The sequence below is a fragment of the Cyanistes caeruleus genome, chromosome 2 (assembly GCF_971803275.1).
Source record: "Cyanistes caeruleus chromosome 2, bCyaCae1.hap1.1, whole genome shotgun sequence".
Lineage (NCBI taxonomy): Eukaryota > Metazoa > Chordata > Aves > Passeriformes > Paridae > Cyanistes > Cyanistes caeruleus.
Window position 1 is genome coordinate 10,039,750 of NC_141702.1, and position 27,477 is coordinate 10,067,226.

Sequence of the window (27,477 nt, forward strand, 5' to 3'; positions counted from 1 at the left end):
GGGTGGTAGGAGCTGCATGAGTAATTTAAGAGAGAGGGAAAAAAAGCAAACTAATTAAAGACATGATAAAATCTCAACAGTTATAGCCACACTGAACATCCAATTAGGTCTATAAAGCCTTTGGGCCGCAGGTGTGGGAAGGGATCCTAGGTCTGGCACAGATTGACCAACACCCACCTCCAGAGCAGCCAAGAAACACCGGGTAAGGCTCTTTTTTGGTTACCCTTCTCCCAGGCAGCTCCAGGGCAGTAGGGCCCAGTGGCTGCAGCCTTAACCACATTCCTGATCCATCCAGCTGCCCCATGGCCATGCTGTGTCCATTGGCCATGTGGCCAGTGTGTGCTTCTACAGCTTCCAGCAGCTGTAAAAATTCCTAAAAACTGGCTTTTTTTTTTTTTTTTTTTCAAATAACATTTACACACACATTCAGCTGCATTGTTTATAGCAAACAGTTCAACATGTGCTGGCACAAGTGGAGAAAATAAAACAAGACAAATGAATGGACTGGAACAGGAACTCCAGCCCTGACCCTGTGGCAGTGTGATACAATTCGTCCCGCGGTGTGTTTTTGCTGGATGGTTGTTGCCTCATTTTTGCCATCCTCGGTGGGATGTGTGAAGACCAAGCCACAGCAGCAATGAAGTCGCTTTTAACTCCAGAAAAAAAAAAAAGAAAAAAAAAAAAAAAAAAAAAAGAAAAAAAAAGAAAAAAAAAAAAGGGGCGAGTTGCGGGAGGGCGCTTCTTTCAAAGCAGCATTTTTTGCCGCAAACCTCTCGCAGCGTTTTACGCTGCCAGAAATCCTGTTCGGAGCGGCAGAAAAACGTGTGCACGAAGGCACGGGGGGAGGCTGTGGGGCCGGCCCGGGGACCCGCGGGCAGGAGGGCAGACACCTCACTTTCCTAAACACGCATTTTCTGCGGGAGAAGCCCCCACTGGAGGTGGCCGGGAGCCAGGAGGGCTGCCCCGGGTGCGGGGCCACCGGGGAGCGCTCCCGCCCCTCTCTCCGCAGCGGCGCCGGGGGGGACGGCCGAGCGCCCCGGGCTTTTCCCACACTGAAACGGGAAGGGAGGGCTTTTAACAGTAGTATTATTATTATTATTATTTTGAATTATTATTTTTAGCGAGAGGGAAGGAAGCTCGGCGGGAGCAATGCCTCTGCCAGAGAGGAAATCTGGGAATGCAGGGGAAGGGCAGCTGCCGGTGGAGCGGGGCAGAGCGGCCGGGGAGGGGGCAGCGGCGCAGGTACGGCGGCGGCAGGAAGCGGGGGCGGGCGGTGGGGCAGGGCGTGCCGGGCTGGGGCTGGGGAGCCGAGCCGAGGGGAGGGGAGCGGAGGCGGGGCCGGCCGGGGGGTGGCCGTAAGGTGAAGGTTGTTGCAGTGGGTTCATTAAAAGACAGAGTTCAGCCCCTCGCCATCGCAGAGCGCTGCTGGGAGGGTAGTTCGGCTGCGTGCGAAGGGGGGAAAAGGAGGGGAATTAAAACAAACGAACAAAAAGAAATCAAGAAAGAGAGCAAACCCGCAGCTACTTAAAACAATTCTAAGAGGAGCGGAGCGAGAGCGGCGTTGGAGACGGCGGGAAGCAGGGGCAGGCTGCGCGCTCCCGAGGCCCGGCGAGGAGGAAGGATGATAAACGTGGTGGCCGTGTGGCTGGTGGCCCTTTGCTTCCAGGCTGCTGTCCCGGTGAGCCGAGCGGAGCGCGGCGGGAGCGGCGCACGTGGGGCGGCGGGGCCCGGCTGCGCGGCGGGGCCGGGGCGGCGGGGCCGGGTGGGCCGGGGCAGGGTGGGCCGGGGGGACCGCCCGGTTCTCCGCTTCCACGGGCTCCCGCAGGGGAGCGCAGCGCTGCCCAGCCCTGCCCGGGGTGCAGGGCTGCGGTGGCCTTTGTGCTGGCGGCGGGCTCCAGCCCGGCTTCTCCGGCAGCCTTAATTCAAACCAGACCCGCCGCGGCGGCTCCCGAGCTGCCGGCGGCTCCGCCCCGGGGCGCCGCGGGGCGGGCGGGCGGCGCTCCCCGCACCCCCCGCCGGCCGCGGGACCCCTCGGGAGGGCCGCGGGGGGCTGGATGCTCCCGCCGTCCCTCCGGTGTGTCTCGCCCCGGAGGCGCTGAGCGGCGGGTCCGGGCGAGCGCTGGCATGTGGCCTTTTGTGGTTCAGCTGTGGCCGAAGTCTCGGGTGACTCTGAAGCGGGGCCGCTCCTGCCGTGCCCCGGCACGGCCCCGGGGAGCGCGGCTGGGCAGCTCCCCGCCGCCTTTGTGCCCGAGAGCCCCAGCCCTGTGCGCCCGGCCCCTGCTTCCTGCCCGCCCGAGGAAAGGTGCGGGTGCTGCCCGGCTGGGGGCACGGCCGTGCCGGTGCCGGTGCTCGGAGCGCTCCCCGGAGCGCGGTAACCCCGCGGCAGCGAGGCCTGTCCCGGGGCCGTGTCCCGGGGCCGTGTCCCGGGGCCGTGTCCCGGGGCCGTGTCCCGGGGCCGTGTCCCGGGGCCGTGTCCCGGGGCCGTGTCCCGGGGCCGTGTCCCGGGGCCGTGTCCCGGGGCCGTGTCCCGGGGCCGTGTCCCGGGGCCGTGTCCCGGGGCCGTGTCCCGGGGCCGTGTCCCGGGGCCGTGTCCCGGGGCCGTGTCCCGGGGCCGTGTCCCGGGGCCGTGGGGCTCGCTGGCCCCGCAGCAGCAGCAGCCGCCAGGTGTCCTCCGCGGACAGGGCACGGCTCTGCTGCCGCTCCCGCCCCGCCTGCGGGCGCCTTTCGGCGGAAACCTGGCTCCGGAGTGCTGTGCTCGCCGCTTCAGGTCTGTGCTGGCAGCCTGGGCGCCGTCGAGCCCCGTGTGCGGTCGGAGGGTGCGGGGCAGGAGGCCTTGTGGCCACCCCTGGAGGGGCACAAAGCCCCAGTCCCATCCCTTTCTCCTGAGAGGAGGGACGAGCTTCTTTGCTTCCCTGTGCCCCGCGCCAGACCTGAGTGTGCACCGGTTGTGGAGTCCTCCCCTTTGGATGAGTTAGGAGGAAAAAGTGGGGCGTGAGGCAGTTTGAGCAGGCAGGGCCATCAAAGTAAAACTGGCAGGTTTTGTTCTTTCTGAAACGATTGATTTAAAACTTGCCTAGGGATGAACTGCAGCAGATAAGGAGTGGCAGAACAAAGTGCACGGTGGGATCTGAGCTGCTCGAAATACCTCTGCTTTTGCTGTACCATTCTGTCCGTGAACTTTGCCTGGAGCTCTGGACATGGACCCTCCTAGCCCACATGGCAGTGAGTCGTTATGAGATGGCTAAAAATTACGAACATGTGAGTGTAGTCAGCACTGTTCCATGGGAGGAGGGCTCTGCTCTCAACTTCTGAGTAAGCTTCTGCTTAATGAAGTGGGAAAACTGCAGTAAATTTGCAGCCTCTGCACTGTATTTGGATAAAATTCCCCTGTGATAAATATCCCGTATTAAAAATGATAAGGACATGAAGTAAATGCTTGTCTGGAGTTCTCCTGTGCCTGTGAGACACTCAGGCCTGGGTGGCACTGCAGATCGAGGGGTTTCAAGGGTGAGCACTTGGAGGAGCAGAAGTCCTTGGGGCTCTCCAGGGTGACTCAGCATTGAAGCCTTTTCCCTTCTGGTGACCACGTGGCTTTTTTTCCCCATGTCAGAATGTCAGTGACAGGGACTAATCTGCCTTTCCCACCCATCTGGAATAATTATGATTTTGCACTGAGTGGCTGAAAACCCCTTGTGTTGGACAGAGAAGCAGATTGACCTTGCACAGTACTTTGAATCTGCTGGGCTGCAATGCTGTGGGCATTGCCATGGTTGTGTTGGGTTCTTGGTGCTCTGATCATTGGGATGGATGCCACTGCTGCTGGCACGTGGCTTGGCCCTTGGCTCTTGCTGTGTAACTTGATTCATCTATGCATATCGTCATTGGAATAATAAACAGGAGCAAGAAAGTGGCCAAACAACACTTGTTTTCTTCCTGAGTACTCTTACCTGCAGGAATGATTGAGGAGGTTCCTGGTCTCCTTCAAGGTGACACTTTATTGCTTAAAACACTCTTTATGAGAGGCGTTGCCCTTTGTTGTTATGGCAGGCGCATGGACTTCCTTGAAGTAAGAAGTCTGATACATTTTACCATTTTAACAGTTTAACCTTGTTATTCTCTCAAATGGAAACTTTTACACTGTAGCACTGCCAGGAAGCCGACTGAGCCAAGATGCACATCCTCCTGCAGGGGGGCAGTGTCAATCCAGCCCCTATGGTGAGAGAAGGAGGGTTCTGGCTGTTTCATCTGGTGTAGGTGCATGCTGGTGGTTGACACAAGCTTAGCAGAGCAGGCCAAACCTTTTTCCAAGGGTGATGTAATTCCTATCTGAACGTAAACTAATTAGAAGAAATTAGGTAGTCCAGCTTGCTTGTTAAACATGCAGGCAGTGCATAAGGAGGAGACACGTTCTTCTATAGTATGCACAGAGCAGTGTGACAATATTCATCTAGCACTGTAAACAGAGCTTCTGCATCTGAACACTGACTTGCTGGTGGCCACCTCCCGGTGAAATGGGGACTGCCGTGTCTGGCCAGCTCTGGGTAGAGCAGCAGTGAAAGGGCTGGAGTTTGTAGGGTGTAAGGGGGCTCTGCTGCAGTTTTGTAGCCTTTGTTCCAGGTTTCTCTCAGTTTCAAGTGGTGAGAAGAGCTAACATTTTTAATGGCAGCACTCTGAAATTTCTGGAAACAAACAATCCTCTCTAACAACCTGAGACAAGTTACAGCAAGTGAAAGAAACCTGTAAGCCTTCTAAAATTAAGTTAGTGCACAAACCTGAAATGTAGGCTGCTGTTTTAGCAGCAAAATCAGTCCATTTTAAGTATGTGTTTTGCATTGCCTGTACTCAGATGTCTCCAGGTGGCCTGTATACCAGTGCTTTGTCCTAACCTCGTTTGAAGTGATTCCTGTGTCCAAGAACCATACTAATACCCCTGAGAGGGGCATTCCACATTTGTTTCTGGCATCTGAGGACCTGGGGTTTTAGGCCCTCCTTACAAGGAGGAGGGAGCTTCTTGGGAGAGAGAAGATAGGGCCTTTTCCTGAGTAGGTGCTGCCAATTATAAAATTGCAGTGCTTCAGCACTGCAGCGTTAGTGTTTTCATCCTAATAGCTTTGAGATAATACAGAGTAGAAGACGTCTAATACAGCACTCCATGACAGCTGAGGATTGATGGGCTTGCTGTGTTCAAATAGCACTAGTCCCTCAGGACAGCGTTCAGCTGATGCTGAGGCACCTAAATGTAGGTGTCTGTGTGTGCTGGGTGCTTAAGCCCTCATTAGAGTCAAGGCAATGTAATCAGTGGAGCCAAGAGTGATTATCTGACCAGTCCCTGCACGTCTACTCCAAGGTGAGTTGCTTTGTCAGGGCTTTTTTGGCTAGATCTCAAGTTGCCTATGAGAGGAGCACAAACACCTTTATTCTAGTGCCTTTATCTGAGAGCGATTTAGCTCAAAGTGATGGACTTTTTATCTGTGGAAATTTATGGTAGCTCTTTCCATAAACAAACAGACTGGACAGGTGTTGTTCCTGCCAAGAGAACTAGCAAAGCAGTGGGGAACATCAGCTGCTGGCTAGAACAGCAGCTCTCTCATGTCCTAGTGTGACTGTAGTCTTGCTCTGCTGAAGGTTGTGGAAGAAATTAGGGATTATAGGTGGGTCCTGTATCAGCATTCTGAAGTGAACAGAATATATACAAAGATAAATGTTTGTATTTGGGGGAGGGGGGGAAGGTTGTGAGCTGTTCAGTAGGCATCAGAGTGTTGTAATGTTTAGAGATACAGTTTATTTGTGGATTAGATGTGAGGAACTTCTGTTACTCCCTAGACTTTGATATAGGCAGTGGACTTACAGCAGGGAAGTTTTTTTGACAACAGTGCAAGGACTTCTGATGTTTCTTACAGGTTCACGACTAAGCTGAGAAGGTACTCTCAAATACAGAAGGCATGTGATGCTCCTTTGGGGAGCTGAGTGTCAGCTTTGTTAACAGGTCTCTAAGTTAAGGCTGATGAGTGTACTTCTCTTGAACTGCTGGCTGCTGGTGTACCACAGCAAGGAGCCTTATCTGGCCTGGCTGGAAACCTGGGAGAGTGCACTTTCTGCTGTGGGGATGCTAATGGAAAAGTTACTGCTCTGTGAAGCCTCACCTCAAGGCGAGATAACATTTGGACCTCCTACAAGCAGCTCTTGTGGGGCAACATCTGCTAATGTGGTGGTTTCCCAAGCTCTCTGTTTCTCAAGCAGTGCCTGGCTGCAGCCGGCGTTCTGGGTCTTGTGGAACCGGCACGGGTCCAATGGAGTCTGTTAGCTTGGGCTCCTTGCCATGCTCCACTGTAATGTTTGTATCTTGCTGCTGAGACCAGTCTCACCAGTGAGGCTTGCTTTGCTGGATGGGAACCAGTGTGTTAGTGGGATTTGGATGGAGCTGGCAGTAGAACTTCCCGTTGAGTCACTGGAGCTGCAGTAATAACTGAGTCATGGAGGTGTTGTAAGCCATGGCTTTCCCTGCTAGGCTTCTAGTTAGAAACTCCTTGGGGTATTATCAGTTGAAGAACTCTTGATGCATCACCTCTGTGTCTTGCTGCTCTGCTCTCTGGCAGAACTATCTTCTCCATAGCCCATGTTTTTGCAACATGATTCTCTTTAATGTCCACTCATTTTGTGTCATGGCTTGAACACTCATTTTGTTCAGGCTTTTCTATCTGAAAGGTCTTCTGGATTGCTGTTGCAGAATGACTCCTGACTAAATCAGGGGTGCTGATATAACATAGGAAACTGCCTGTCAACCAGCTAAAAATAGTCATGGGTATCCTGCCTTGCATGGGGGCTCTGTATTGTCATACTCCACTGGGTAGCTTTTCTACACCGCCTCTGCAGTATTGTCAATGTCTTGATTGCCAGACATAGAAGCAAAGGCTGACAGTCTTGATTTTTGGCTGTGGGCAGTCCCAGGCACACAGTCCTGTCATCCAGCTTTCTGCAAAGTACAGCCTGTTCATAGAACAACTCCTCAGAGTGCACTGGCTCATCACCTGAGCACACACAAACCATAGCTGGAGATTGGGGGTTGCTCTTTGTCTGCCTCTGCCATGTGATGACAAGCTTATTGCCTCTTTTAAATGTAAGGAAACCTGAACTCCATTCCACTTGGAAGGGGAGCGTGCTGAATGCTTTCTGGGCAGCACTGCAGACCATGATTGTTCTGTGCTGTACACAGGAAAGCGCTTGCTAATTAGTTTCTAATGCTGGTGGCTGTACACATCCTGGTCAGAGGCAGGCAGCAGCTCTGGTCCAGCCCCTTGCATATAGGGATTACTGGAGGAGCAGACTGTAGATGGAAGCCAGAGGTGGGCAGGGGTGAGTGGAGCCAGTCTGCTTTCTAGAGAGCAAGTGGTGATTAACATAACGAGTTCCAGATGAGAGCTCTTGTGAAGCTCCATGTCATAGCAGTGGTGCTGCTGTGGCTGTGCTGGTAGGAAGCCTTTGTATATTCTCTAGGGATCAGAGCTGGCAGCTACAGTGCTGTAGGAAGAGACTACATGGGTCTTTCCTGTCCCAGAACAGGATCCCATGCTTCTTTTTTTGTGCTTTGAGACCTGAAGAGTGGAGAAATACAAATATAGGTATGTGTATATTTATAGAGAGAGACATCTATACCTGTCATGTGCTCCTTGTTATCCAGCTGGCAGCAGAGTTTGGACTCTGTGCCATGCCCTGGCCCTAGCATGATGATCTGGGAGGTTTGATACCTATGCTCTGCACAGCCACAGGAGCTCAGAGCAGCCTGCTGATCTACCAAATCACCAGTCTCTGGTAAAAACATCTGCAGAGGAGAGAACCTGTTATCCCATTGATCAGCTTAACCGGGATCTTCTTTAGAGACAGAGTCCAGGCTTTCTTCAGTCAGGAAGCTGATGGGTAAAAGCCCAAACTAGGGGAACCATAAATCTTGCTTGAATTCATATCTAATACAGATGCTAATATAGGTGATATTCTTCACTCATTTGCTGTGCTCTGTTGCTTATGAAGCTGTGATAGAGACTCTCACACCAGCAGATTTGATGGACAAGTGAGATTTGTCCACTTCACTGGCTCCAACAGCATGTAAGTGGCACCTACATGCAGTGGAAAAGTGGTGGTGAGGCTTGCATCGAAACTTGCCTAACAGCCTGCAGCTAGACAGCTTTGACTTCTAAATCTCTTTCTGTCCTAACGGAGGAATCATCTAGATCGTGACTACTTTCCCATCAGTGAACAAAGCATGGAACAAAAGAGGCTGACTCTGGCATGTCTGGGCAGTGGCAAGGAGTGCTGTGCTATCGTGTGCTCACATCGACTGACTCATGGCCTGCAGAAGAAAGCTGCTGGCTTAATCCTGCAGCAGCACCGGCTCCCTCTGAAGTGTGTTTAACCTGCAAAAAGTTCCCCAGTCTGCATCTATAGTTGCAGTGAGCTGTGAAACACTGGTGAGCTTCTTTCTACACAAGCTGGAAGATGTGATTATGAATAATTAGAACTTACTGCTCTAGTAGCTCAAAAATGCTAAATGCTCAGTGTGCCCTCCCCCCACCCACCATGCAGCCATAAGGGGTTAAAAATGATTCACCAAATCTTCCTACACTGGTGATTGTAAGTAAATGTGGTGGGTCGACCCTGGCAGGGCACCAGGTACCCACTTAAGTTGCTCTGTCACTGCCCTTCTCAGCTGGGCAGGGAGAGAAAATATAAGAAAACTTGTGGGTTGAGATAAGGACAGGGAGGGATCTCTCACCAGTGACCATCACAGGCAAAATGGACTCAGCTTGGGCAAATGAATTTATTACAAATCAGCTCAGAGTAGGATAATGAGAAGTAAACCAAATCTTAAAAACACTCCATTTTGCCCTCCTTTTTTGGCTTTAACCCAAATTCTCCAGTTTTTCCCCCCAGCAGTTCAAGGAGATGGGGAATGGGGACTGTGGTTTGTTCATCACACGTTGTCTCTGCTGCTCCTTCCTCCTCAGGGTCTCCTCACAGTCTTGCCCTGCTCCAGTGTGGGGTCCCTTGCACAAGAGATAGTCTCCACAAACTTCTCCAGTGGGAGTCCTTCCCATGGGCTGCAGATCTAAACCAACTGCTCCAGGCTGGTTCCCTTCCATGGGGTGCAGTCCTTCAGGAATAGGCTGCTCCAGCTTGAGTCCCCCACAGGGTCACAGGTCCTGTCAGCAAACCTGGTCTACTGTAGGCTCCTCTCCAATGGGGGCTACAGGTCCTGCCAGGAGCAGGGTCCAGCACAGGGTCACAGCCTCCTTTGGGTATCCCCCTGCTCTGTTGTGGGATCCTCCACAGGCTGCAGGAGGATCTCTGCTCCTCCTTGGACCTCCATGGGCTGCAGGGGCACAGCTGCCTCACCAGGGGCTGCAGGGGAATCTCTGCTCTGGGGTCTGGAGCTCCTCCTGCCCCTCCTTCTGCACTGACCTTGGGGTCTGCAGGGCTGTTGCTCTCACATATTCTCACTCTTCTCTTCTCTGGCTGCAATTACTCCTGTGCAATAACTTCTTTCCCCTTCTTGACTTGTGTTATCCCAGAGGCACTGCTGCTGTCACTGGTGGTCTCAGCCTTAGCCAGGGGTGGGTCTGTCCTGGCTGGCTGGCTCTGTCTCTGTCGGGCATGGGGGAAGTTCTGTCTTGTCAGAGAAGCCACTCCTGTAGTCCCCCTGCTACCAAAATCTTGCCACACAAACCCAGTACAGTAAAGCACGTGAGACACAAGCTGTCTTGTGACCAACTTAAATGCTGGAGTCACAGTTGTATAGGAAATTGAATTTTCTGGCCTCTTCTGTAAAGCAACCCCCTCACCAGACTGCCAAGAGCATTCCTGTGCTTATTTGGGGGCATACTGGTTGGCAAGGCTCAAAACTATGCCATAAATCATTCTAATAATATGATGGTATTGGTTGTGTTCTAGTGCCTGGGGATGTTCTCTGATATTATTTAATTTTCTAGTATGATGTAGCCAGTGGGTCTCTGGCTGCAGGCCCAGAATGTTATGAAGTTGAGAAAACTGCAGTATCCAGTAAAAGAAAGTGAAAGTTCACAATAGAGGATCACGATTCTTCTGTTGGAAACAGAACCTGTTTTGGGTACTTCAGAGAGGTGAGCAAGTACAGTTGTGTGAGAAGTCCTGTATAATCCATCAGCTGAGGACTGTGAGGTGAATTCTACACATGTGAGACAGCATTCAGTGTTGTTTTGATGGTTCTGGTACTTGCCAGTGCTTCAGCCTGTGCTTTTAGACTTGGCCCATAAAGTCATCCTTCAGCATTCTGTGCTCTGCTTTATTTAGAGGGACAATGTGCTGGCTAGAGTTGCTAGTCAGTGAGTAGACCCAGAAGTTTATTGAGATGCATGAAATATTTTCGACTTAGTGAGGTTTGAACAGTGTCCTACAAGTTACATCTTGGCTATGCTGATGGTACCTCTTGACAGGAACTGGTCTGAACTAGGGGACATGCTGTGCTAGGAGTAACTTGGTAGTAAAGCATTCACCTTGCCTTGCAAGTTTAGCACTGTTTTATTGACTTGTTGTGGTGCCTGTTGATCTATCAGCAGTGGCATTAGTGGTGTTTGTCTCTTCAGTATAGATGTGTAAAACAGGGATGTCCAAATCACAGCTTAAAATCTTACAGTTGCCCATATGAGGCAGGAGAGCATCCAGAGTGCACAAACGTGGTAGCATCTCCTGCTGAACTCGAACCTCCCTGCCTGATTTGGTGGCTGCTCTGAAAGGAGGCCATGGGGAAGACAGGTGAACCAGCTGTATACCCAAAAATGGCAGCATGAGGTGCGACTTGGATAACAGCTGAGATCAGAAGGAAGATCTGCTTTGTCTTGCCTTTGTAGCAGTCCCTTATTGAGGGCTCTGCTGTACAGATGTGGTACCAACCAGTGTAACTGGGTGACTAGGTCAGAGTTCGCTTAATCCAGCAGGTGTTTGGTCAAGAAATGCCTGATGTCCATTAATTAATTAAAGGAGTGGAACAATAGGTGACTGGAGCACAATTACAGCAGCAGATTTTTTTTAAGACTGTTTCTGATGGGAGGATTTCATTTGGTGCTTCAGCACTGAAATGATACTTCAACACCCTCATGACTCAGCATGGAAGTGCACCAGTCAGCGCTCATAACCTCACCGAGGCGTTGCATAATTTAGCAGTGCATGGGGCAACTGCTGTGAGAACTTTGTCGTATGTGCAGGATTAGCAGTGCTTTTGTAAACCTGAGCACAGAGACCATTAGTGTCCTAGGAGGAAGGGCTGTGAGCTTGATCTGTGCCATTGCACATGGGTAGATCCTGGCTGTGTGCTCCAGTGGTTGTGAGCCTGTATGTTTCTCAAAGAGAGCCCATGCAGTCTGAACTGTGTTCTACCTTAGAATAACTCAGTGAAATGTGGTCCAGCCTGGGCCCAAAGACCACCTGAGTTACTGCTGTTTATTCCAAGGAGACCAGTAGCACCCAAAACACATGATTGCATGATGCTTTTCTTCAGGAGCTGCTAGGATTGTTGTGGAAGGATGGGGTAATGGTGAAAGTGCCTCTTTGAGAAGACTCTTGGGATAGGGGAACAGGGTATTCCTGATCTGACATGTTTCAGTCCTTTAGTGAATGGCTTAGTCATGGTGGTGTAACTGCAGCTGCTAGCAGGGATGACTTCTGCATTATAAACAACCTTGGCTGAGTTAACAGTGAGATCCTGTGGATAAAACAAATGTGATAGCATGCTTCGTAATGTAGGGAAAGACTTGATTTCATCAGATCTGAGCTGGCATTGGTGAGCCATAGAAACAAACATAAAAAGAACACCAAGAATCTTAGAATATACTCAGTTGGAGCTCCACAAGGATCACTGAGTCCACTGTGTGTTGTTAAGACCTGCCAAGATGCAGGAACTGCCCTGCATTGGGTCAAACCCAAAATGTAAATCTGCCTACGTGGTCTGTTTGAGTCCAGCCACTGGCTGTTGATTGAGACTCATGAGTTCATTCTTAACAGACTGGTGCTGAGTGCTGTGAGCTCTGCTGTGCATGAACAGAGTCCCTTAGAACTGGTTGGAGCTTAGCTATGACCAAATCAGAAGGGTGCTGTGGAATGCCAACTCTTGGCTCATTTTGCTGCCCAAGTTTTGCTTCTGTAGCTCCCTGGTCAAGGTCTTCTGTACCTTGTCCTATAGTCAAGGTGTTCTGCACCAGACTGACAAGTAACAGCACCAAGGCTCAGGTTTAGGGATGTCCCTGGTGTCCTGTCATCTGGTGAGCACATGTGAGAGATTGCATTGGTGCCTGTTCAAACCAGGCAGCTTCTTCTGGGTGCTTCCAGTCCCCTGATCCATCAGCTCTTCTGTGGGGGCTGTGGTTGAAAGGGCTGGTGGTGATGCTGCAGTGTGAGATTTATAGTGAAATACAGCATTCCAAGGGAACTCACGTCTGGGATGTGTGTATGGAAAACACAGATTGTAAGCAAAAAATAATTTCACAAGTGTTGAAGACTTCATTGTGCATCCCTCTGAAGAAAATGTGGAATTTTCACAAAAGCAATCAAGAAGGCCTTGTCTTGGGTTGTTGAGGCTTGGGCTGTTGTCGTGATATGAAGGACCTGATATAAGTTCTGTAAGTTAGACTGTGAGCAGATCAGCTGGGAAGACAAAGCAGAGTTTGATAGCAAGAGGCCTTGCAGCTGGCAGGTGTTTCTGTCACTGAAGTGTAAGCAAATAGAAGGTAACTTTTGTTGTCTTGTGCATATCCGGTTTCCGCAGGATTATATCCTCTTACAAAGCATTATCTGTTCCACTGTAACTCTGTGTAACTAACTGGAATACCTGGTCAGCTTTTCTGCTGTTGTAAGTCCAAGTATTTGTAAGTTTAAATAGTCTCACTTAAGTTTACCAATGTCTTTAGCTGAGACCTTTGGTACTCCAGGGTTGTAAGTTTTATCTTTCTGCTGAGGTTTAAACAACATCCTAGCTGCTAGGAGCCCTAAGTACAAGCTCTTAGTTTGGTACACTAGGGATTTTTATCTGAAACATGGATTTCACTGATTTAATATAGCACTGCAAGCAATTTGCTCAAATTAGAAACGTGTCTGTATCAGAAATAGATTTAAAATGCTTCTGTGATCCTTCAAGAAATCTTAGAGCTTTGTCTCCTGGCTTCTTGGCATATCTCACATTAGGTAATTGCTGGACTTCAGGGTGGAGAAGTGGGAAACTCTTGAGATGAGAACCCAAACCTTTTCCTGTGGCATTTACTCGTGTCTGACAATTGTTCCTGGCTGCATGTTGGTTTCCCTTCCTCAGGTGAAGCAGAACAGCTTCTTCCCCCCTCAGAACACTGTGTAGCATAGTGATGAGGTGGTTTTTGGCTTCTGGGACCACATCTGCTCAGGTCAGAGCACTTGTGCAGCTGTAGCACGGTGTGTGGTAGTTTGCTGATCACATAAAAGCTGTCATGGAGCTAATTTGAAACGGGTAGTAGTTCCACCAGCCAAATTGCGCAGCATTTCTCTCCAGGAAACAGGCTTCCCTGGGCCAGAGGCACACGCATTCTGGTGCTGCTGAGAGCCGTCAGCACCACCCTGATTGGAAGACCTGAGGTGCCACAGACCACATCTTTCTTTCCTATGTCATAATTCTGATTTCTGAGCTGGGACTTCCTGAGCTGAGTGGCTGAAGATGACAAGAGCAAATTGTGCTCCTGTGGGACCAAAGTCCCTGAGCTGTCTGTGCCGTGTCCTGACGCTGGTGTGCTGCAGGCTTGTGCTCTGTCCTGCAGCCACGGCCTCGGCAGGAGGAGCGTGCAGGGTGGCTGAGAACCCCAGGCTGACCATGTGGAGCTCACAGAGCTGCTGGGAGAAGCCAGTCCCGAATGGAACAAATGGGGGCACTCGCTGCTCGCAGCTCTTCCCTCAAACCCAGCCTCAAACTCCTGTCAGCAGCCTCAGGGCTGTAATGCCAACTGGTCCTGCTTCACTGGGAGCTGGGTGGTTTCTCAGGTGTGTGGAGAGAGCAGACTGGTGTCTCCAGCCCACACATGCTGCTGAGGAACAATCAGGCAACCTGAAGCCCACTGTTGCACTTGTCAGAAACTCTAGTTCTGTAGCAAGTTTAACTGCAAGGACAGTCCTCAGTGCTGATCACTAAACAGGGTGAGTTGAGTGCATGTCAAGAGATGGGGCAAGGAAAGGAATTTGCCTCCACCACAGGTCAGCAGGTTGGGAATAATTGGCAAAGAATGCTGAAGACATAAGCTCAGTGTGTTTAAATGTGCTGGAGGCAACACTGCAAAGTCCAGTCTTTTATTTAAAGTGGCTGTGGCTGCTGATGCCTTGTGTGAGGTGAGTTGCTCTTTCTCACCTGAACTCCACAGCAGGGGCTGCATGTGTGCAGGAGGAGGCAGCAGGTATTTAGATACTGTCACTTCTAATTTCTTCCACTGGCAGGAGGGTCACGTTTATCTGTGCTGTAGTTTACCAGTATGTGTGGGTAATGTGGTTTGGGTGCTGGAGTCCTCTGCTGGATAGGTTTCCATTTAATAAGGATTTTCTGCCTGCCAGCATGTCTTTAGCCTTACGTTGTCAGGTTTCAGGGATTGGTGGCCCACCTTTAGCCTCTGTTGAAACAAAGTAATTCTTGTTCTGTTCCTTTCTAAACAGATGAAGTGGTTTTCGCTGTAAGAATGAATCTTCTCTGCTGTTTTTTCTACACTAGGAAGTCCTGGTGACTTTCAGTCAGAGGCTTTTAAGACAAGCTAGGTTTGCCTAGTCTTGACTTAGGCAGCTCACTGCTCATCTCTCAGGGCAGCTAAAGTAGACTGAAATTAATTTCCCAGGATGGATGGCCTCAGTGAGCTGCACCTACTTTGCAGAATCCTTTGAGCTTATAGATTGGCTGTGGCTTTCTTGTGCTAGCTCAAGAAACAAATGCCTGAACTATCAAGTATGTTAAAGAGCTGCAGGGAAGGATCTTTTAAAAAACGTGTTTTATAACATAAAATCGAACTGGCTGCTTCTCATGAGATTAGCTGCAGGGAAATGAGCTTTCTCATTAGACTGCATCTTCAAAGCTTGGGCTGCCTTGAAATGTGAGTGACAAAAGGGACCCCACTTTTGGCCCTATTGTGACAGCCTGTCACTGATACAGAGTTAAGCTGTGTGCCACCTCCGTGGATGTGTTGGTCTGTGGTGAGATGCAGTTTTGGCCTGGGCTGCATTGCTTGAGTGGCAGGAGCAGGTTGGTGTGAGTGAAAGGAGTGTGCACAACTTGTGTGATGTATTTATATTGTCCAGGTGAAACAGCAGGAGCACAGGCTGTAACTTGCTTCTCTACTGCTGAGGGACTGAGCAGACTTGTGGTGGAGCTGGCTGAGAGGGAGCTGAGGGGCAGCTGAGCTCTTCTGCACCAGATGTGGCACGGTGCTCTGTGCCCTCCTGGCACAGCTGGTGTGCTGTCCCTGCTGCCATGTGCACAGCCACGAGCTTGCCCTGCTGAGGAATCCAGAGCCCTCTGATGAAGGGTGTTCAATGTGCTCTTTGTCCAGGAATGAATGGCAATTGCACTGGGACTCCTGTAAAGTTCAGGTGGCCCAGGATGAAAATGGAGCTGTGCTCCCGTTTTAGCAAGACTAAGACTTAAGTAGCAAGTCTAACCTTTGCTACTGCGTATTCCTACTCCCAGCAGGACTGGGGGGACTCAAAAGCCCTGCTGTCAGACCTTGGAACAAGCACTATCCATCGTGAGCAAACACTGCAGAAGAGAACTCTCCCTACAGCCCCTGTCCTTGCTCATTTTTGTATGAACCTCTGTGGCCCTCTGAGTCAGCCTGTGATTTGTGTGTTGCCTGCAGTCTGGTGATGTGCATTTCCATAATGCATGGTGGGCTGGGGAATGAGTGTCAGCATCCCAGAGCGCAGGCTGTGAGTCTGTGTGAGTGCTTGAGCAGCCCTGGCTGCCACGCTCTGCCCTGTGCCAACACAAACACTTGTGCATTCAGGCACCGAGTAGGATTTGGAAACTGGTCCTGCTGGAAAATTCTTTGCATGATATTTTATCCTCTTTCTACTTTCTTTGTTGTTTTTTATTTATTTGTTTTGTTGGGCTTTTTGGTTTGGTTTTAGAGGGTTTTTTGGTTTTTTCTTGGTTTTGTTTTGGGTTTTTTTTTGTTCTTTGCTTTTTCTTTTTATTTTGGTTTTGTTTCATTTTTTTCCTTTTGTTTAGTTTAACAAGACCAGTTCCCTGATCTGGTTCACCATGAGAGTGCACAAACAGACATGGAGGGGATGGTCCAGGAAGCATGAAGTGACATGCTCTTGTGGGAGGTGGGAGTTTAAAGAGCCCTGCTGTACAATGTGAAACTCAACCTGATGGCAACAGGCTGGCCCTTGGCATGTTGATTATTGTGTTTCTGCCCTACTTAATTAAAAAAGTTGCCCTGTCACTCTAAGGAGAAAATGTAAAGCTGATTGAGCAATAGTGTGGAGCCTCTAGGAGCATTGGGACACTGGCTGCTCTCCTGTGGATTAGCTGGATGCTCTTCCTTGGCCACTGCATCTTGTGCAAAGGATCAGGGTATGCTCCTGCAGCTTGAAGAAAAGGAGGATCAAAGCCTAGTGAACAGTGGGCAGTCTGCAGTCTGTTTTGTTCTGCCCATGGTGGAATAGATCCTAAGAGCTCTCATCCTGTTTTGAGCAGCTGCTGGAAGGAGTTTTGCTGCCTTTGAGAGCTGAGTGCCAAGAGGAAACTACTGTGTGATGATCAGGGAGTTCAAACACAACCAGGACTTCTCCCTCAAAGATAGTTGTTCTCTCAAGTCACCAGGCAAAAATAGGAGGCCAGTAAGAATGCAATTGACCAAGATTTTGCCTATTTCTTTACACTAATAACGATCTGATAGACAAGCAGCCAGATTAAGTGGCCTGTTTAACCCTTCCTGCTAAAATGGTGCCTGCCTTGCTGAGCAAAAGAGCAGCCTTTGCTTTCCACTTGCTTCTCGTTGGAAGGAGCATCCTCTGAGCCACTCACCACCCTTGCTGCAGGTGACACAGATTGATGGATGGAAGGGTGGGGATGCTGGAGCTTGTTGACACACATCAAAAGGTTGTTGAGGCTGCAGGGGAACACCACCATCTGAAACAGGGAGGGCACTAGGAAGTAAGAAATGGTCGTGACTTAGTTTGTAGAATCATAGAAGGGTTTAGGTGGGAAGGGACCATAAACATCACCTAGTTCCAAAGCCCCTGGCATCAAGGCAGTCCTTGATTGGAACACTAGCAGGGGATAAAATACTGCTTAAATGTAGACTGCCCAGCCCCTGGGCTGTTTGTGGGGTGGTTTGTAGCTGTCTTTGTGCTCCTTGGCCTGTGCTGTTAGTCTGCATCTTTGGCTCCTCTAGGAAGAGAAGTATTTCATTACCCCACATGATCACCAAGGAGCACCAGGGTTTATTTTGAGCAGTGGAGTAGCAGGAGAAACAACTGCAGAAGAATTTAGGTGAGGTAGTGCTGCACTGTTGCTGAGTTCAGATGTAACTGAACTTGTGTGCAAGCTTCACTCTTGACTTGCCATAGAAAAGCAGCACCTCTCTTTCTGCTATGTAGAATTTATAGCTGATTGTTAAAAGAGAAGGTCTGCATGGCCAACTTAATTCCAAAGTCTGTATGTCTGTAAAAGAAGGGGGATAGGTGAGGATGCTGCTGGTTGGTTGATTATGTTGTTGGTTGATTGGGTTGTTTTTTTTTTTTGGTGATTGGGTGTTTTTCTTTTTACTATTTTCACCCCCCCTTAGCCATTTAAGCTGTCTCTCGACAATGAACATCTGGGATTGGAGTTAATTGTGCGTGGGCTATTAACTGCAGAATATCAAGGTTTAACAAAGCTAAAGTTTCCTTCAGCAGGTGGTTTTGTCTTACTCCTACACTAATACCAGTATTATTTTAATGTTAGAAGCTCTTCAGGTTGCTCTGCCTCAGCCTCTCTTCAGAGTATAGGACAAGGTGAAAGACAAACCTTTCTGTTTGAGTTTATTTAAGAATTAATTGTTCAAACCCTTGTGAAAGTATTCTTCATGATGCTCTACTGTAGCTAAATTAAAGGGCAAATGCTTGTCTTGCTCTTGTATATCTCTTAAACAAGAGCAAACTATTGGTTTTCCTTCCCATGCAGTTGGAGTGCTCTCACAGGATGGTTAGGGAGGTGTTTGAGGTGGGAGAGCTCATTACAGTTCATTATTTTTCAGCTGAGTAAGAAGGATTTATTAGGAGAAATAAATGTGCAAATTTAACAGCTTTGTTCAGATAATGGAGGATTTCAAGTGTTTTTGACACTGCAGATCACTAACTGGATTAATAAGAGTTGGATACAAATCATCCTTAATCTAGTTAAGGGCTTGTAGCAGCTTGTGGCAAAGCCAGTGGTTTTGCTTACCTCAAAGAGCAATTTGAAAAAAGCTCTTTCCTTTTGCGTGTATCAAATTAAATAAATGTGGTTCCCAGTTGGGGCAGGGTTAGATCAACTAATCACCTACAAATCTCCCTCTCATCATGAGAGAGTGCTTCAGATCTCTGCTATAGCAGGAGGGAGCTCTGTAGCAGCTGATGGGATAAACCCAGAGAGACTCGTGTTTTGAGACTCTGACCAAGATGAAGACCGAAGAATAGTTAAAAATGATACTTTAAAAAAGGAAAAAAGTCTGGACTATGTCAGCCTTCTGGATCCAATAATACTGCTAATGAGTTGTGAAAGCCTGGCCCATTGTTGATTAAATTGAAGATGCCACTAAGCAGCTTTCTGGTTGTCCCAGCAGAACTGAATAACTATTGTTCTGCAACAATGCAGTGCTCAGCAAGAGCAGAAGCTAACAGTCACCCCAGGGTTTCCCCTAAACAGGCTGCTTTGATCCCTGCGGAAGAGGGTCTTCCACTGGTTAATGAGAACTGGTTAAAGCATATCAAAAATATGGTTAAAATTTTTACCCCTCATGTGGAACTCAGTGACAGTAAATCAAAAGGACTGGACAAGTATTTCTAACCAGTTATCTGCACTGCTAATAAAACCCCAACAAAACCATACAAGTTTCTTAAATGGTGAAAAAGCAACGTGTTGTATGTGCTCAATAAGAATGTAAAGATTTTTTGACTAGAGTACATGAGATACCATCAGAGAGCCTTCAAAGGATCCACTGTCTAAAAGGCAGAGTGAGCTTGTTTTAAGTTGGAATTATTTTCAGCTCTTTTGTATGATAGCATAACCCAGCGTTCTGTGCCCCTAATCCTCTTGGCTAATCAAAACCTTTCCCATTGGTGTAAGTCAGCTTCAATAAAAGGTCATGGAAAAACCTTGACCATGAAGTGTTTGTTGTTTGAACAGCATGGTCTGTCTTCCTGATGCAAGCCCAAATTAGTTCAGTCCCTTCCAACGCTGTCCTGAGTCAGTGTTTTCTAACCTTGCTGTGTCTGAAATCCCTCAGCAGCAGATCATTATAGAAGCTTGGCCTTTCTGCAGTACTTATATTTTGTGGGGAGGTTGCCATCTTTAATGCCCATTGAAGCTGTAATTTATGGAGCAAGAAATGTAGTCTTTATATAACCGTACAGTTACATAAATTGGGCAAATGTTCCTTAATGCTCATGTGTCGTGAAATTGGATGATGTCATGAAATTACAGTACTTTGTGGGTATTCTGACTGCTATTCACATCTGCATAATCCTATACTGTCCCTTGAGTATTTGGGCCAAAGAAAGTCCCTCTCAGATCCCAAGCTGCAAAGTGCCTGGTCAAAGGGAGGTGCCACAATGCCCAGAGGAGCAGCTGGGGACAGGACCCTTTGGGGCGTATAACTTCACTGAGTTCTGGTATAAAACTCTGGAAAGCAGGCTTTACTGATCCTGATTCATGTTTTCTGTTACTCTCTCATGTGCAGCAGGCAGCCTCAGGGGACCCAGACTGGTCTGAGTCTGCCGCTGTGTTTGGAGGGAGGGTGCTGAGCAGCTGCTGGACAGCTCTGCCCTGGAAACACCATTGGGTGTCCACTGCCTCAGACCAGGCTGCACTGGGCTTCTCTCCTCTGGGGAGACCCTCACTGTCCCTGCTCAGATACAGAGGTCAAGCTGGGAGTCACGGGTATGTAACAAAGGCTGTGGAGAAGCAGAGCTTGCAGCAGCCTGGGAAGACTCAGAGCTCAGGTGTGAGGGAGGGTCACACTCTAAAGGAAGTGTGGCACAACTGAACAAGCCTCACCTATTAAACCCTCAAGGCGAAGGGGTGCAGGCTCAATAGTCAAGATCAAGAGTTGCCATTTTATTTCTTGACAATCTGTGATCCTTTCAGGAGGATTGTTGAGGTCTGCAGACAATCAGTCTGTCCAGGTGTTGTTGGAAATCTCTGAGCTACCTGAATAGTCAGGTAGCCTCGATCCTAGCTGAAGGTGTATGGTGACACAACCTTAAGCTGTATTGACAGTCTCTTACTTCAATAAAAAGCTGGAGAGTTTGCTTTCTAGCTCCTTCAAGGAAGTCTTCCCACTGAGAGGAGAATGCAACCCCCACCTTTAGCAGCACGTTCCCCTTTTGCACTCAGCCAGGCTGAGTGAAAGAACAAAGGGTTGTGTTTGCCACTGCTGGTGTGAGAAGTGAGGGAGAAAAATGGTCCCCAACCCCCCATCAACAAAAATGGTGCAATTTCTGAGGCCTCACTTTTCTTCTGAATGTACTGGAAAGGGCACGCGAGGGAGCCGAGTTTGGGCAGCCTGGCAGTTCTTTCTTTATTCTTTATGCACCAATAGTTTGTACTCTTTAATATTTGAAGTGTAGTGAGATCAGCCTGTGTGAGTCACCACCCTTCGACACAAGAAGGAAAACGCACGGGAAGTACTTATCTGACCTACTTTTCGTGGAAGGGTGCAAAAGCACAGTGCAAACAAGCAGGGACAAATCTAAAATTCAAAATTACCTCATGACTTGCAGTTAAGCAAGAGATCGAAGGGCAATTCACTCTAGAAATATGCTTGCAGAAGCTTAAGGAATAGTGCTTTGGGGGTTTATTTTCAGTAGGGAAGAAAAGAGCTAAAAATACTTATGCCTATATGAGGAGTTTTTGTTCGTAGTTTCTTGTTATTAAAAAAAATTAAAAAATCATACAACTACAATAATTGCCTACAAGGGGTATGCTCTTGGGGCTGAATAGGTTGGTGGCAACTTGGTTACTTGTCTTCAGAGAGGTGGAATCTACTGGCCTAGTTAACCACCTTGGAAACTAGTTCTGTGGAAATGTGGGGAACGAATAAGGTGTTAAGTGTGGAAGAGAAAACTGGATAAACCTGGTATCTTAAGAATAAGAAGGAGATAGAACGAATAAACACATCCATTGTAGGTAATGAAGTAACAGCTACAGAGCTGGATTGTTTTGACAGTACATACTGGTGCTGGCTAACTTCTTCCTGGGATGAGGATGAATGTTATATTAATTTTTAAGTGGCACTATGTTAATGCAAGCTAGAGAAGTACAGTGGGCCTGGCTGCAAACCTGGCAAGAATATGTGTCCTTTTTTTTTTACATAATAAAATGAGACTTTGCACTTCTTGGGATCCTAGGGATCCCACAGCTTGGATGATGCAATGTGACACCTAAACTTGTGATGGCAGTGCTGGAAAGGGGTGACAAAGGTGACTTGAGGATGGGATAGAAGTCAAAATTTGTGAAAGCGGGGAAGGTAGTTGGATGTCAAAAAGATGAAATTTGGAAGAAGTGACTTTATAGGGCTTTGGTTTGAAATCTGAGAAGGGAAAATAACTGGTTAGGTAATGGTAGCCCTGCAGAAATTAACCTGAGGCTAGTCATGAGCTGAGAGTCAGGCATGCTGGTGATAGCAGCAGTAAGTGCATACAGCACAGGCCAATGAGATGCATGCAGTAATCATTCTGTAATTAGTAAACACTAAAAGAGTGTTGTCATCTTTGGGGATCCTGAATAGCTTTGAGTGTTGTATGCTCTGACAAACAAGTGCCATAGAATGAGAGTTTAGCCTCTTGTTTCAGCAACTGAATTTCAGTGCTGGTTAGTGCACCCCTTGGAGCATGAATGGAGAAATCTCAGGGCTTACTCCCCAACAGGAAGGCTGGCTCTGGACTTGTTTTGGGTGCCCACACTTAATAAAAAGGGACTTTGATTCTCCTTCCAGCTGGGTCCTATAGTTTCAGATATGTGAGCAGTATTTGAGTCAGAAAGGGAAAGAAGACAAACGACTTTGCCTCCCCTTCCCTTCTGCTCCTTAGAATTAATGCAGTGGTTTGCAGATGGAGTGGTTGGTAGATAAGGAAGACACAAACAGCAGCTAGAACAGGCTGGTCTGAGCATTGCCTGCTACCAGGATACAGCACTGAATGGATTCCTTGCTTTCTTCTTTCCCAAAGCAATTGCAGCCTGGGAGCAGTGCAGAGAAGGGAGACAGCAAGACTGACCTTTCAACACCAAACTTTCTGACCAGACCTACTCTTTTGGGAAGGGGAGCTCTAATGAGGGAAGATGAAAAAATACAATCTGAACAAAAAAAGTTTGTGACCTCTAGGAGCCCCTAGAGGATTCAGGTTGCAAACAACCTGATCACTTCAATCTCATCACTGACACATCTTTTTGCTCTTCTCTTTAAAGCAAACTACAAATCTGAACCTTCCCCCTGAAGACCTTGATTCTTCTGGTGATGAAGACGATGCGTTCTCAGGTTCAGGTGCAGGTGAGTTATTAGCACTTGTGCTGGCAGTGCTTGATCCTTCCAGGATGTGGCAGCTGAGATCTCAGTGAGCACCCAAGTGAAAGGGAGTAGGGGGAGGAGTCCACACACACACCCCCACCCCAGAATATGAGAGCTGGGAACCAATCTATTGATCTTGTATTCCTTGAGATACTAACAATTATTAGAAAATGAGCTGTAGGAGACTTGAAAGGGAGCAGAAGCAGAGGAAGAGTCCATGTGAGTGCTAATGTGAGATGCTGTGTGAAGAATGTTAGGAAACTGGAGTGATTCTTCACTCATGGGGAAGAGAGATCATAACAAGGCTCTTTATGAGCATGTAGGAGATGTTTGAGGGTGTGTAAACCCCAGCCTACCAACCATACCATGTATCAAGTGCAAACTTTTATCTGTCATCAGGTGTGCCATGTTCCCATGGGCCATAGTTTTTTATAAGTGATAAAGGGAATTTAGGGTAGGGGAAAAAGTCCATAGAAATGATTGCTAAACTGCATGAGAGAGACCCTTGGCATTCAGTACTGAAGCTGAGGGGACGCTGGAGAGAAAAGAGCAAGCTATTGAAAGCTGAAGCATTTTATCCTTCTGCTTTCTTCCAGACACAAACTTGTATTTTAGATTAAACTCTGCAGAAATTAAGATCCTGAAATCAGTACCAAATGTGGTAAAGGCTGAAGGTGTGACTGCTCTGAATCAAATAAGAGTGTTTATGGAAAAAGACTCAGATAACCACCCTGAGGAACCAGTGTACTGAAAGCAGATTTCCCTTGTCAACCTCACCACAAACAGACAGGCACTTTTGCCTTGGGGAGAAGCAGATGACTAAAAATTGCTGAATAGCACATTGCTCTGTCCCTTCCTTATTCCACTGAAAAGGATGAGGAATCACAAACTGAACCGCTGTTGTTATAAAAATTTATTGTGAAGGTTAAGCATCCTCCTTAGACCAGTGTCCTGGAGATACTATTAATAGGCCTCTCAACTGGCCAAGGATAAATTTGCTTGTTTGTTTTGCAGGTCCCTTGACTGACCAGTCTCACACCTGGAGAATCCCAGGAGACTCAACTAATTCCTCAGTACTGGTAGCACCAGTGGATTTCAGTGAACAGCCATTTCCTGGGATCGAGAGCAGAACTGAAAAGGAAGTAATATCTCCTTCTGCAACCAGTAACCTAGTGACAGAGGAACCAGTTGTAGCTGTGAAGGATGAAGTACCCCTCCTGGGCTCACCTGATGGGAAACCAACAAGCCACGTAGTCACAACAACAGTGAGAACCCCCACTGCTCACTTCCCTTCTGTGGTTCATGTGACTCCTTCAGAAGCCTCTGCTGTGGCCCATGAACCCAAAATCCCCAGCTCTGATGTGCCAGACACCAAGGATGTGCCTGAGCCCCACTCTACTGTCCATCCTGAGGGAGACAGCGCTGCCACCCCCGCGGCCACAGCTCCAAAGGATGTCGTTCCTACACATGAGGAGGTTTCTGAAGATGGCTCTGGAGACCCGGTGAGGACTAATAGCTCTGACACCCCTTCCAGGGAGATGTCTTTAGTAGCATGTAGTAAGGAATGGGTGTTAATTTGTCAAAAACAGTGATTGGTTTAAGGGGTTCTGTTGGTGGAAGGTTTTTAGATGAGAAAAACAGTGCACTGGAAGGTCTTCAGAATGATGAGAAACATGAATAACCTGCCTTGTATGTCCCAACAGGGAGACTTCATCTTGACTAAAGAAGAGGATTTTGTCCCCACGCAGAACTCAGAAGTGCTGCCTGACTCTGAGAGGAATGCCAAAGCAGCAGGAGCCTCAGGAATTATGGACAGAAAAGAAGTTCTTGGAGGTACCAGATATTTTGGATTTCTAGTTGATAAAAGCAGATCCTTGTAGGAGTCTCCAGGCAGTTGTGTCACATCTCTAAGCAAGGAAGCCAACCTTGTATGTTAGACCTCTGAAATGAGGGTGATGATTCTATGTTGTCATAACCCTAACAGGGGCAAATATTTGTCTGCTAATAGCAGGTAGCAGTGGCTGCTTTATCTGCAACTTTGTTTAAACGTCTTCCTTCACTCCTCTGAAAAATTACAGTACAATTTCTCTGTTGCTGCCTCAGTCAAATTGCCAGGGTTGAGCACCACAGGCTTGTGTGCTTTTGCAGCATAGCCCAGTGGGAGATCCATGTCCCTAGGACTGGCTGCTATATTTGAGGAGGTGCTTGGTTTGGGAGGGGACAGAAGGAGAAATTAAATCATTTAGCCAGGGACAAGTAAGGAACAATTTGGAATGTATCATAGTAGCACTATCTGGTATGGCATCTAGAGTAATCTGTGTCTTTTTCTCCCCTTCCAGGTGTAATTGCTGGAGGACTTGTAGGCTTGGTGTTTGCAGTGTTTCTAGTTGCATTTATGCTGTACAGAATGAAGAAAAAAGATGAAGGCAGCTATTCACTGGATGAACCAAAACAGTCTAACGGAGGATACCAAAAACCACACAAACAAGAGGAATTCTATGCATAAACACTGATCTTCAGGACACTTCTTATTCCATCTTTCTTGGACTCTTCTCTCCCTGCACGTGGACCTCCTAGTGTGCTTTGCATTAAACTTAAGCCATATGATCATTGGGTTATTTGCCCTTACCACTTTGCCATTGGAAATTTTATAACTACAAAGTAGATCTGGATTCATTGGACATTCCCTGCTTTCTTGCACAACTTTTTTTTTTTTTTCTTTTCTTTTTTTTTTTCTCTCTCTCAACAGAATTGGAACTGCAAGTTCCTAAACTCACTTTGGTTTATCTAAAGACTGCTGGGGCAGGCGGTGGGGAGAATATAAGGGAGCACTGTATGTATAAAACTCTGGATATTTAGGGAAAGGGCTAGCAAGAATAACCAATTGTCAGTGCTCAAATTCTGTATAGCAGGGATCCTTCCTATTTAACTCATAGATGTGTTTTGAGTGTAACAAGTGGCTGTGCTGGACAGACATTTGGTACTACACTGCTATCCTCTAGCTCTTTCTGACAGCTGTATTTGGAGCACTTAATGCCTATGAAACATCAAGATGAACTTGATCCCTTGCCAAAAGGAGGTGTGAGGGGCAGGGTAAACAAATAACTGTCACGTGGTTTAAAATAACTTGTATTTTGGAAGCATTATCCCATACTCAGAACCAGCTCCTAAGCAGTTGGTACATACACTAGTAAAAAACAAACCCCAAGAACCCCAAAAATAAGCAGAGAGTTAATTTTACCAATAGTGTTGGGCTGTCCCACTACCGTCTCTCTTTCTCTCTCTCTCTCTCTCTCTCTCTCTCTCTCTCTTTCTCTCTCTAAAGGCTTAGGTAAGAAGTAGATTTTCCAAGCAGTCTCATCTCAGACATTCCCTTTCCTAGGTGCTGTCCTGCTGTAGATGGTCTTACCCCGTGCAGTACCAGGTGACCGGGGGATGTTGTGGCACCTCCGGTCACCGCGGTTGTCTCGGAACGCGCTCTGCCCTCTGTGCCACAGGGTGCCGTGGGGTACCCTGTGGGGCACACAGGGGTGGCAGGTGGCAAGCAGCACATCATGACTGCAGCTAAGGAGTAGAGAAGCATCTGAAATGAGCCTGGGGAAGGCTGAGTGCAAGTGGCCTTAAACAGATGCAACAGTTGGCGTGCTTGACTCTCGCTACTCCGGAGCGGCTCCTCGGGAGCTGTTCCTGCACTTTGGAGAGAAGCCACTCCAGGGATGTCAGTCTAGGGCAGAAAAGCACCTCCTGTGCAAAGTCAGGATGCCTGAAGTGCTGTGTATGGTCAGTGTGCTGTCAGATGTCAGGCAGTGGGACCTCACTGGGGGTCTGGGGTTCTCCAGACTGTCTCAAAGCGAGTGAACACGAGTGTGGTGTTCTGTACAAGCCTTACTTCTGCTCTGCCTTTGGGTAGCTTCTTGCCACTTCAGTTCCTCGTCACTCAGTGCAGAAGGTATGGGGTGGGTGGAGGAGTGTTTACAACCGATGTAAATATTTGTACTGTTGAGCCAGAGGGAATGATGGGAGTATATTGGACAATATTGCAACAGTTGGTACAAATGTTGCACGTTAAAAGACAAACTTAAAAACCTGTGTAATTTAAATGAAGTATAAAACACTCCTGAGCTGCCATGCAGCTAAAATTGGTGCCTTCTCTTCAAACACAAGAAAAAAAACCCAAAATGTCTTGATTCCAAACTCTTCTTTATGCACATGGAGAACTTGTGCATATGTGTAGCTGGCTGTTTTTTTAAGTAAAGTTGCAACAACCATTATGGTTTTTTTAGGGTTGTTTTGTTTTCATTTGGTTTTTTTTTGTTTTGTTTTTGTTCTTTTTTTTTTAGATTTTTTTTTTAATGAATAATTTTTATAGGTTAATGCAATGACCAGATGGTGTTAATTTCAGCTGTAATTCTTTGCTTTGTATAGGAATGTAGAAATGTTTGATAGGTCTATCTATGAAAAGGTTCTTGTAAAGCACAGAAAGATAAAGTAGTAAAATTCAGTTGTACCTCACAACCTTGTTAGGGAGAAAGGAAAAAAACTGTATATTTTGGTAGTCTTAACTGACAGTTTGTGAAACAAACATGACATTCTGTGTTATTTAAGTGGTACAAATGAAATATGAGTTCTGACAGAACATGCAACATTGGGTTATCTGTATGCCATGTAAAGGTATACTGCAATAAATGGCATTTTGGCAAGAATGTGT

General features: G+C 47.8%; 1 protein-coding gene across 1 annotated transcript; it reads left to right on the forward strand.

The window, feature by feature from the left end:
- Positions 1–1,295: 1,295 nt before the first annotated feature.
- Positions 1,296–27,469, forward strand: SDC1 (syndecan 1). Its single transcript, XM_086875763.1, has 5 exons — positions 1,296–1,678; positions 22,670–22,751; positions 23,784–24,271; positions 24,473–24,602; positions 25,109–27,469. Exons 1-5 carry the CDS (start codon positions 1,622–1,624, stop codon positions 25,273–25,275), a joined length of 924 nt encoding a protein of 307 aa, XP_086731889.1. The 5' UTR covers positions 1,296–1,621; the 3' UTR covers positions 25,276–27,469.
- Positions 27,470–27,477: the final 8 nt, after the last annotated feature.

What these genes read in the sequence shown, in the direction of transcription:
- SDC1 (XM_086875763.1), top strand. Translation starts at nt 1,622, where the DNA reads ATGATAAACGTGGTGGCCGTGTGGCTGGTGGCCCTTTGCTTCCAGGCT. An exon ending in AAGATGGCTCTGGAGACCCG is followed by an intron (nt 24,272 to 24,472) that starts GTGAGGACTAAT and finishes ATGTCCCAACAG; the next exon opens with GGAGACTTCATCTTGACTAA. An exon ending in CAGAAAAGAAGTTCTTGGAG is followed by an intron (nt 24,603 to 25,108) that starts GTACCAGATATT and finishes CTCCCCTTCCAG; the next exon opens with GTGTAATTGCTGGAGGACTT.